Source organism: Populus alba, chromosome 10, assembly GCF_005239225.2.
Source record: "Populus alba chromosome 10, ASM523922v2, whole genome shotgun sequence".
Lineage (NCBI taxonomy): Eukaryota > Viridiplantae > Streptophyta > Magnoliopsida > Malpighiales > Salicaceae > Populus > Populus alba.
In genome coordinates this window covers 18,204,705-18,215,609 of record NC_133293.1, presented here as the reverse complement: position 1 = coordinate 18,215,609, position 10,905 = coordinate 18,204,705, and the positions used below count along the sequence as shown (strand labels likewise).

At 37.2% G+C, this 10,905-nt stretch overlaps 3 protein-coding genes across 3 annotated transcripts; all 3 read left to right on the top strand.

The window, feature by feature from the left end:
* Positions 1–76: 76 nt before the first annotated feature.
* Positions 77–3,594, top strand: LOC118059631 (sedoheptulose-1,7-bisphosphatase, chloroplastic). Its single transcript, XM_035072538.2, has 8 exons — positions 77–1,168; positions 1,357–1,476; positions 1,569–1,754; positions 2,105–2,186; positions 2,306–2,527; positions 2,742–2,842; positions 2,957–3,028; positions 3,127–3,594. Exons 1-8 carry the CDS (start codon positions 1,058–1,060, stop codon positions 3,409–3,411), a joined length of 1,179 nt encoding a protein of 392 aa, XP_034928429.1. The 5' UTR covers positions 77–1,057; the 3' UTR covers positions 3,412–3,594.
* A 698-nt stretch (positions 3,595–4,292) lies between these two features.
* Positions 4,293–4,664, top strand: LOC118059632 (lachrymatory-factor synthase). The gene has a single exon (XM_035072539.2). It carries the CDS (start codon positions 4,293–4,295, stop codon positions 4,662–4,664), a length of 372 nt encoding a protein of 123 aa, XP_034928430.2.
* Positions 4,665–6,855: 2,191 nt separating this feature from the next.
* Positions 6,856–10,549, top strand: LOC118059629 (laccase-4). The gene is made up of 6 exons (XM_035072536.2): positions 6,856–7,014; positions 7,734–7,885; positions 7,972–8,216; positions 8,361–8,489; positions 8,655–9,575; positions 10,036–10,549. Exons 1-6 carry the CDS (start codon positions 6,925–6,927, stop codon positions 10,164–10,166), a joined length of 1,668 nt encoding a protein of 555 aa, XP_034928427.1. The 5' UTR covers positions 6,856–6,924; the 3' UTR covers positions 10,167–10,549.
* Positions 10,550–10,905: the final 356 nt, after the last annotated feature.

Below are 10,905 nucleotides of genomic sequence, written 5' to 3'. Positions count from 1 at the left end.
ATAATTTAGAGAAAACTTTTTCAATTTTTTGGAAAACGTTGTTTATGCTGCAGAATTATGCAAACATGCAAAAAGTAGTCCTATGCGTAGTCGTGCTTCAGTTTGTACAAGGTTGAATATGATTCATTCTGATAGGGGAAGAGAGAGATAATAGATTTCTTGCTAGAATATTGTAACATTGCTATTGAAAATGATCATGTTATGTAAGCTTACTAAGAAAACTCGAGGGTGGAAATTTTGTAGCCATTCTTTATCTTATTAACCTTATGATCAGCTCTCGGGCTTAATTTTAGAGATTCCTCTTCTTTAATCGCGGAAACTAGTGGTGCTTTGGGAAATAATAGATCTTGAAGCGGACAATTTTTGGAGTGGAACCTAATCTGGCGACGCATACCGCATCCAAAGACGAATCGGTGAATGAAGCAATAATATCAGTGGAGACCTAGGATTTTTTTTTTTCCGAGCAAGGTTTCTTGGTTACCTTTTGAGGGTATGACAGGAATTCGGCAAAAGTAACATGCTTTGGTTTGGAATCAGTGATTATCGAAGTGAATTTGCGTACCTTATGATAACTAATATCATCTATCAGATGCACATTAACCATGGTTGATTACTATCTGTTCTGTGTAGAAAAACAATACGAAGCTGGCGAATGGCTACTGAAGTGAAATTTGAGTGGCACCGATTGTAACAGAGCATGGAGGTTTTTGTTTTCCGACCTTTCGGCAAGACGGAGCGCAGACCGTGGGTCGTCAAAGGATGATAAGACAACAAAAATGTTGGGCTTGCAAGACCATATCTCCTTAACAAGAGCAGAGCCACACATATTTGGGAGATGGTAATTAACCTGACCCAAATGCCACTCGATCATCGTATCTACTCATCACCATCCACGTGGCATTACACTGTTAGCTGCTTATCTATTATCACACTCCATTCCAAGGTTCCAAGGCCAAAACTGAAATATTCTGCTAGCAAGAGCTTCTAGCTTTTCAAGAAAAGCAACGCTGTTGCACTCCTTTACTTTTTTTCCTGGAAATTTGGTCATCCAGCTAAAATGGAGACTGGCATAGCATGTTGTGCTCGTGGGGCTTACTTACCTGGTGTTTCTAAGCATTCAAAAGCTCCAGTGTCTCCACAGTCCATTTCTCCATCCTGCAGTTCCAGGGTATGTATCTAATAAATAACACCCTATATGTTACTTTTATAGAAATACTATGCATGTTTCAGTGTTGCCTGGTAAGACTTGAGATGCAGAAATGAGAATTTGACATGAAGAAGTCTATTTACATGCATAAGAACGTTTATGGACAAAAAATAAGTTATAAATGAAATTAAGTCTAAAATGGATCACAGAGTCTGAAATCAAGCTCACTATTTGGGGAGACGTTGCGCTTCGTTCCAAGATCATCACTGAAGGTTTCGAAAGCAAAGAACTCTTCCCTTGTGACCAGATGTGAGATTGGTGATAGCCTGGTAAGCAACATAGTATTTTTGTAATTTTGGTGCATACAGTTTTAGTTATGATCTTAATTGCTAAAGTTTTTCTTCCTTCCTCCCGACTTTAGGAAGAATTCCTCGCAAAGGCAACTTCAGATAAGGGACTCATAAGGGTGCTGATGTGCATGGGAGAGGCATTAAGGACCATTGCCTTCAAAGTCAGGACTGCTTCCTGTGGAGGAACAGCTTGTGTGAACTCCTTTGGAGACGAGCAGCTTGCTGTGGACATGCTTGCCAACAATCTTCTTTTTGAGGTTTGATTTGAAACATTTAATTTATCACTATTTTAAGTTTGCTTGATAGACTATTTACTAGATTTTTGCTAGATAGCTTATTTACCTTGCCAGAACCTTTTCTTCTTCTTCTTCTTCTTTTTTTTTTCAAGAGAGAAACGAGTGAGAAACTAATGTTTTTCTATAATAGGGTCTCCATGCTGTATCCATGAGCAAAACCTTTATCATTGAGAGGTCATTTGTCGCGTGATTTTGAGTGGCTTAAATTGATATACTAGGTCTAGCTGTTACATTCTGATATTAATTTGGTCATCACCTTTTGGACATAGTTCTTTTATTTATAAGTAACGACTGCTGGTTTTGATGCGTAGGCTTTGACTTACTCCCACTTCTGCAAATATGCTTGCTCTGAAGAAGTCCCTGAATTACAAGACATGGGTGGCCCAACCGAAGGTCTGCATATTCACAACTTGTCTAAAACAATCACATTTTGACCAGATATCAACACCCTTTAACTTTTTACTCTCTTTAGGAAGTAAAGTAGCCTTATATGATAATGATGGTATGGACAGGTGGATTCAGTGTTGCTTTTGATCCACTTGATGGTTCCAGTATTGTCGACACAAACTTCTCTGTGGGCACCATCTTTGGAGTGTGGCCTGGAGACAAATTAACTGGGGTAACAGGGAGAGATCAAGTTGCTGCAGCCATGGGGGTCTACGGTCCTCGAACTACATACGTTCTTGCTCTTAAAGACTACCCTGGAACCCACGAGTTTCTTCTTCTTGATGAAGGTGTGGCTTAATACTATGATCAAATATTCAATCTAGTCGAGGGGCAATTCTTATCACTGTTATGATCGTCTCATATTCAGTCCAGCAGTTGTTGTGACCTCTTCCCTTCAATTGTTCTACTCTATACAGCATAGAAATCAGGTTTCACCAGAGTTGTTGGGTGCCTAAATCTACACTTTCTCTCTGAAAAGAATCTGTTTGTGTCTTTTCTCAGGAAAATGGCAACATGTCAAAGAGACAACAGAGATCGGTGAAGGGAAACTTTTCTCCCCTGGAAATTTGAGAGCCACATTTGACAACGTTGACTATGACAAGGTTTTCATTTTATTTTTTCCTATTTTATTGATTGAGACGTCCGCTAATTATCAATATTTCTATACCACAAGCGGTTCTGTCTCTTATCAAATGTCTTCATTTCTCACTCAACAGCTGATCAACTACTACGTTAAAGAGAAGTACACCTTGAGATACACAGGAGGAATGGTGCCAGATGTAAACCAGGTTGTTATGACTTTTCCCATCAAATGTTACTCCCATATTTTCTATTCATTGGCTGGTTTCAGAGATGTCTAAAGGAGTTTATTATCCATTATCCGCAGATCATTGTTAAAGAGAAGGGTATCTTCACAAATGTTATCTCACCATCTTCCAAAGCCAAGCTGAGATTGTTATTTGAGGTTGCGCCTTTGGGGTTCTTGGTTGAAAAGGCTGGGGGTTACAGTAGTGATGGATATCAGTCTGTACTAGACAAGGAAATCATAAATCTTGATGATAGAACTCAAGTTGCATATGGCTCCAAGAATGAGATTATCCGGTTTGAAGAAACTCTATACGGGAAATCAAGACTTAAGTCTGAGGGTGTTCCTGTAGGAGCTGCTGCTTAAGCAAAAATGCTAGCTTCTCATGCCTTTCTTATCTTTGTTTTGATCCAAATTTAAGCTATCTGGTACACAGAATTGTGCGATAGTGCATGGAACATTCAAATATTGGAGACTTCTACAATTAAAAGATTAGATTTGCGCGAGCATGAAAATCAAGCAGGAATGATGACTATTCTTTCCTTGGCATGTTTTCTTCTCTGATTTGTGTGATTGACTATATATGGAACTGACCTTCAAGGGAACTGTCTATAAATATGTTTTAAAGTTAGACGATCATAAATTTGTACTGGGTTTTGTTGAAGTTTCTGCTGCTGCTAGGGGGAAGTTACATTCATGGTTTCAGATCTACGAGTAATATTTATTAGAAGCCTGCTAGGAATTTCGTGAACTTCACTGGCAAGATTTTTGAGTCTGTTATCTCAATGAGCGGCAATAAAGATGGCTGGCCCTGGAATTATCCCTATTCCCTTGTCTTGATTCTCAGACCATGCCAATCTTTACTTTAGATCTTACTTCTTAGGTTCTTCTCAAGATACTATCGCTGCAATCTTCCGGTGGGCATATTCTATCTGCCAGCTCAAGGTGATCATAATCATAAGAAGATCCATATCAAGTTTACCCACTCTATCAAGGGCGAACCTAAAAGTTTGATTGTTTGCAAGGTGAAGGATTTTGCTGGCACAATTCGAGACAGAACCTTAGACCACACTAGATACTGATACACATGGTATGTAGCTCTTTACAATCTACGATCTTGAAACTAAAACCAACACCTAACATTGGGATGCACAAGTTCTTTTTGTTTATGTATCGTTGTTTGTGCTTTGAACTTCATTCTAGTCTAATCATAGCAGTTACCTTTCATATAGGAGGACGAAGCAGGAATGGTGAAACGGCGTGGATCGGCAGGAGGCATAGGTGAGGCGCTTATAGACAGAGTCTGGACCATGGTTTCTCAAACCAAGAAACTAGCAGAATGGATGCCAATGGTTGAAAGATGCACTGACTTGGCTGGAGAAGAAGGCGTTCCAGGTTATGTTCGGTTAGTATCAGGATTCATGTTCCCTCAACAAGATGGTGACAGGTCATGGATCAAGGAGAGGCTGGCTGCTATTGTTCTACATCACCTAGACATTTTTTACAAAATGGAGGCCAGCAATGTTGGTTTAGATGGATCAATAAATACATTAAAACTTGTTGATTACGGGGATGATTCCACACTAGTTAACTGGTCATCTGAGGATAGCATAATATAGATTATCTTGGATTTCTGTACAAATCTGGCATTAATAGGATTGAAGGTGCTCTAGGAGCTTCATCAACAGGAGTTTGATTAATATTTTAGGTTTTCTGTCAGGCTAATCCAACAAAGTGCAGCATTGGTTAGCCAGAATTTTTTTAGAAAATAGTAGTCTGCTGCAAGGTAGTTTTCATTTAGAAAATAGTTTTTATAAAAAGTAAGTTTATGAAAAATAAATTATTTTTTATGTTTGGCCGTGTTATGAGAAATAAGTTGAAAAATATTTTTTAGTATTTGGTTATACCATAAAAATTGAGTTGAAAAATAATATTTGAAATTAAATTTTATAAATTATTTTAAATAAAATAAATAGTAATAAAAAAACATGAAGACCAAATCTAATAGATAAAAAAAATTAAAATAAAATATATAGTAATTAAATAATTAAACCTCAAATTTATTTAATTAATCAACTTTTAAAAAGTGTATTTTGCTTAAAATAAAAAAAATCACTATTTCAGAAACCAAGGTAATAAAATAAATTTTTTTATTTAACAAGTTTTTAGTAAATAAATATATATATATATATATATATATATATATATATATATATATATATATATATATATAAATTTTAGAAAGTGATTTGGGTGCTTATTGAAAACAATTTCTCAACTTCAAAATTTACCTGCCAATACCATGACGAACTCCCCATCTCCTACGTTCTACTAATCACACACAATAATACTTGACAAGGATGGGTTCCAGATGTACATAGTTTTGCTTAGGAAGAGTGCAATTTTGGAGCGTTTATAGACGTTTGACTAACTGTGATTCGGTGGTGGTTGCCCCCAAATAAATTCTTGAATGATCGTTGCTAAATTCAACCGAACATATAATGACCATTGTTTTTCTGATCCTCAACTTTCCAGCCACTTCCTTTTCTTTTTCTTTTTCTTTTCCTTTTCTTTTTCTTAAATAGCGTCGTGCTGCTCCGAACATTGGTAGAAACGGGGCCTATATTTATTTATTATTTTCGAAGAAAATACATAAAATTTACGAAAGATGACCGGTGTCATTAAGTTTAAATGCACACTTCGATAAGCTTTCTCGCTGGGCTACGCTCTGAAATCACAAAATCAGGGCTCGGGGCCTTATATGCAGTTTCGGCTAATCTTTGGCAGCCTGTGAAGCTAACCAACCTTCAAGCTCCAAAGACAAAACTCAATAACGTATAAACGAAAGGAAATACCACAGTTAACGTGTCATAATCACAGTATAATCATTGAGTTAGTGTTCATTGATGCTAATCTTCGGAAAATTACAATCACTGTAGAAATGTTTAAGTCAATGAAAACGTGGCAGCTATGTATGTAAAAGCTACTGTTTTTTGGTCCATTTTTAACTTTAGTGATGACGAGGAGTAAGTGAACTGAAAGGCTTAACACCAACAAATTTTCACATCATAGTTATCTAGTTTCTGGTTTGCTCGTAATTTGGATGTCCGATCTCTACCTTTTTTGAGCTTTAAGATATTCCTTGCAAAGTAAAAAAACTAGTCGAGAAGTGAAAAGGAAATGAAGAGGTGGCCTGATTAAATGACAGAAAAAGAATGTGGCTTTAAAAGGCGAAACAGATGCGGGATTTGGAAATTGATAGGCAGGTTGAACTGTAAACCCCATATCTAAAGCGTACTTTAAACATTTTGATTCTTGAAAGCCATTTCTCAGCTATAAAATATGTATTTTTATTAACATCTTCATTCTTTCCATGGACCATTACCCACCACCACAATTGTCGTCTCCTGTGCTTTTATACTCTTCTGGAAGAGTACGTAGTGCAAGCAGGTGAAAGAGCTCCCGCAATTGGTACAAGCATCACTAATTACTTGTCATAATTAAACATCTCTTGGTTTCAATGTATTTGACAAGGGAGGACGCCTACATTAATGGCTTTACATGCAAGGTATATCTTCCCGAGAGAGATAGTTCAGTTGAGCTATATGTTTCAAAACACATAGGGTTTCAGTCACTTGACATCAATGGCAACAAGGTCTTGCTAGCTTACTTCCAAATGTGTGGGCCAGCATTGTGTAACATGCAAGAAAACCTGAAAAAATTCAGACGGGCTTTTTTCATTCACCTAACTAAGGTAGAAAGACATTGCATCAAAGATTTGTTCACTTGTTATAAAACTTAAGGTGGTCAGTCGTACCTTAGCGTTTCAAAACAAGTCACAATTCATAGACAAGATAGAAAGAGAGTGAGTGAGAGAGGATGGAGTACTATCAGGCTCGGACAATGCTGCTAGTGATTTTCATTTTTCCGGCATTGGTCGAGTGCAAGGTCCGTCTTTATAATTTCAGGGTAAGTTTCCTTTCTCTGCTACATTTTTGCAGGAGTTCACCTCTAGCGATGGGCGAGGGCTGCCATTTCTTATTTTGATTGTTAAAATTAAAAGAGAGGGTCATGCTTAATGTTTCATTAGCTGTGACGACAAATTAAAAGATAATTTTGTTTTTTTTTAATTGTTTTTATGCAAAAGGGCCAAGTGCCTCAGAAAAATCAAGCATTAACCCGAACAAAACAAACTTTGCTATATACCAGCATGCATGATCAAATGTGAGAATTTATGTATGAAATTTAATCAAAGGAGACTCTTGCGGCCCGACACAAGTTTATCTCTACCTGTTGGTGTCATTATGCAATCATAAAAAAATATTAAATAAATTAGATTTACGTACGCAGAAGAAAACTTTCTATTGATTGGTGTAATAAGCTTTCGCATACATTATTATTGGTTGTTAAAACGAATTCTTGTAATGTGATTAGTTTGGTTCATATATACGAATTAAATCAATGTAGGAATTTTTCACACATGCACACACCAATCTAAATTTAAAAATCATTCTCTAGCAAGTAATTTTGACATGGTCGAAATACAAGTTCTTAGGGTAGTATGCCCCTTTCCTTGTCTCTTCTATCCCCTTCAATGAAAAGTTTGCAAACTTCCTTAGAACAGGAAATCGAGAACTTGACTGTGAAAACCACTGTTTAATTATATTGGCTGCTCGGCGATCGAGCAGGTAGTCCTGACGAACACAACAAAGCTTTGTTCAACTAAGTCCATCCCCACCATCAATGGAAAGTTTCCGGGACCCACCATTTATGCAAGGGAAGGTGATAATGTCAATATAAGGCTCACTAACCAGGTCCAATACAATGTTACCGTCCACTGGTGAGAATCATTAAGTGCATCTTAAGCCTGTTTTTTGAAAACAATAGGTTCTTGTTGATTTATGGAGCTTGTTTTTGTTTTGGCAGGCATGGAGTGAGGCAGTTGCGTACGGGCTGGGCCGATGGGCCAGCATACATTACACAGTGTCCAATACTGCCTGGGCAAAGTTATCTCTACAATTTCACTCTTACAGGCCAGAGAGGCACTCTTCTCTGGCATGCACATATTTCATGGTTAAGGGCAACGATACACGGTGCCATTGTCATCTTTCCTAAGAAAGGCGTTCCTTACCCATTTCCAAAACCTGACAAGGAAAAGATCATCATATTGAGTGAGTCCCGATCTGAGTTTTTTTTTTTCCTTTCAATTTCACTGCAATTATAATGATTTTATTGGCTCATTCTGTGGTTGTCCTATAAAGCCCATAGATCGATGATTAAGCTAGTGGTGGTGATTGGTTTTGTTAATTATGTAGGTGAATGGTGGAAAGCTGATGTTGAAGCTGTGATCAACCAAGCAACAATGACTGGCTTGCCTCCAAATATATCAGATGCGCACACCGTTAATGGCCAGACGGGGGCAGTTCCTGGCTGCATTTCTCCGGGTAATGACCCCTTTTTAATGATTCTGATAACAAATTCATATTGTGAATGGATTTTCAACTTTAAAGCAAAAAATAAAGTCTCTTTTACTTACTAAATTCTTTTATTGCCACTTTAATGAAAATTTATGACTGACATAGATCCTTGACATTCTATTTTGTGCGCAGGTTTCACGTTACATGTTGAAAGTGGCAAGACCTATTTGCTACGCATTATCAATGCAGCATTAAATGATGAACTCTTCTTCAAGATTGCAGGGCATAATATTACCGTTGTTGAGGTGGATGCTACTTACACTAAGCCCTTTAGCACCGACACGATATTTATCGGTCCAGGCCAAACCACAAATGCCCTGCTTACTGCAGATAAAAGCATTGGCAAGTATTTAATAGCTGTCTCTCCCTTCATGGATACTGTAGTTGCTGTTGATAATGTGACTGCAATCGCTTTCTTGCGCTATAAGGGAACCCTTGCATTCTCCCCACCTGTCCTAACCACCACTCCTGCTATAAACGCAACTCCGGCAACTTCAACTTTCATGGACAAACTTCGAAGCCTGAATTCAAAGAAGTACCCAGCCAATGTCCCATTAACAGTAGACCATGATCTATACTTCACGATCGGTGTCGGGATTGACCCTTGTGCAACATGTACTAATGGTAGCAAGGCTGTGGCAGATATAAATAATGTTTCTTTTATAATGCCAACTACAGCTTTACTTCAAGCACACTACTATAACATAAGCGGGGTCTTCACAGATGATTTCCCAGCAAAACCACCGATTGCTTTTAATTATACGGGAAATAATACGGCAATGAATCTAAAGACCACAAATGGGACTAAAGCTTATAGGCTGGCTTTTAATTCAGCAGTTCAAGTGGTGTTGCAAGGAACCACTATAATAGCACCTGAGAGTCATCCATTCCATCTTCATGGATTTAATTTCTTTGTTGTTGGCAAGGGACTGGGAAATTTTGATCCAGATAATGATCCAAAGAAATTTAATCTGGCCGATCCTGTTGAAAGGAACACAGTCAGTGTACCTACTGCCGGATGGATTGCAATCAGATTCAAGGCAGATAATCCAGGTAATTAAATCTAGAATCCTTTTTCTTTTTTCTTCTTCTTTTTCTGTCGTAGTACTTTTCAAATTAATCAGGTTAAAGGTAGCTGTCTAAAATGCGGATGTGAGATTTTTGTCATGGTAGTAACTTTCCCGACAATGATTTTGTACCTCAATCTGTCCATGTTGCCTTGGCATGAAGTTATAGTATTTGACAAGATTAATTCTCTCTCTCCTTTGAAAATAAAAGTGGGAAGATCCTTCCCTAAACAGTACTTACTATTTGAACTTTGAATGGCTTCTTCCTTCTCCTTTTAAATTTCTTTTCAGTTTTGTGAGGCAGAAAAAGGAATGGACTACATATAAAGCATAAATCATCTGATGGGAATGGTTATCTCTTCGAATTGTTTGTGACCACAGTTTCATGCTTGATTTGATTGACGAAGTGTGTTCCATTTTTCTGATAAGCTGGTGGTGTCATGCAGGTGTTTGGTTTTTGCATTGCCATTTGGAAGTACACACGACATGGGGACTCAAGATGGCATTTGTGGTGGACAATGGTAAGGGCCCAAACGAGTCAATACTACCCCCTCCTAGTGACCTTCCAACGTGCTAGAAACTTGATGAGGATGCTTTGAAACCACATATTTGAGACTAGGGATGCGGGAGGGAGGAGTATTGTATAGTTCACAATTGGGGGGTGAAGTGCTCAGGAAAAAAAGAAAAAAGGAAAAAGAGATTTGATCACAAAAGCTAATAAACAGGAGAGAAATGGGTTGCGTTTTATTTTTTGCATATATGTAGCAAAATGAAGTTGCTCGGAAAGAGTGAATAAAGCTGTAAAAGTTAGTCATGTTTATCATTTTTATTCTGATTCTCAGGTGGAATTTGTTAAACACACTTTGATTCCACTTGAAGTTGTATGAATGCTTGTGGCTGTTTTAACAATTGGGAGAGAATTCAAAGCGGGCAATCCCAACTTGGGGGTGTTAATTTAAACTTTAATTTGTATATTTTCTTTGTAAAGATTGTCATATCATTAATAATTAGCTTTTACTCGGAAAAGAGAAGTCTTCTTTTTTCTTTCTTTTTTTTGGCCATGGATATGTAAGAGAGAAAGACATGTTGGGTAAATCAAATGGATTTCACAAGTACAATAACCTAAATGAGCTTTTGGAACTCAAAATCGTCACCTTAAAATGAGCAGAAAGAAATATATAATTGTATATGCGAATGCTGCAATTATCATCAATATTTTTAATATAAAAAATATATATAGATGTTGCTAATGTTTTTTCAAATAAAAAAAGAAATTGTGTAAGAATTATTTTTTATATTGACTTAATCATCTTAAA

Coding starts and splice junctions, on each gene's coding strand:
- LOC118059629 (XM_035072536.2), top strand. CDS start 6,925: ATGGAGTACTATCAGGCTCGGACAATGCTGCTAGTGATTTTCATTTTT. Junction 8,217..8,360: donor GGAAAAGATCATCATATTGA/GTGAGTCCCGAT, acceptor TTAATTATGTAG/GTGAATGGTGGAAAGCTGAT. Junction 9,576..10,035: donor ATTCAAGGCAGATAATCCAG/GTAATTAAATCT, acceptor GGTGTCATGCAG/GTGTTTGGTTTTTGCATTGC.
- LOC118059632 (XM_035072539.2), top strand. CDS start 4,293: ATGGTGAAACGGCGTGGATCGGCAGGAGGCATAGGTGAGGCGCTTATA.
- LOC118059631 (XM_035072538.2), top strand. CDS start 1,058: ATGGAGACTGGCATAGCATGTTGTGCTCGTGGGGCTTACTTACCTGGT. Junction 1,169..1,356: donor CTCCATCCTGCAGTTCCAGG/GTATGTATCTAA, acceptor AATGGATCACAG/AGTCTGAAATCAAGCTCACT. Junction 2,187..2,305: donor CATGGGTGGCCCAACCGAAG/GTCTGCATATTC, acceptor TGGTATGGACAG/GTGGATTCAGTGTTGCTTTT.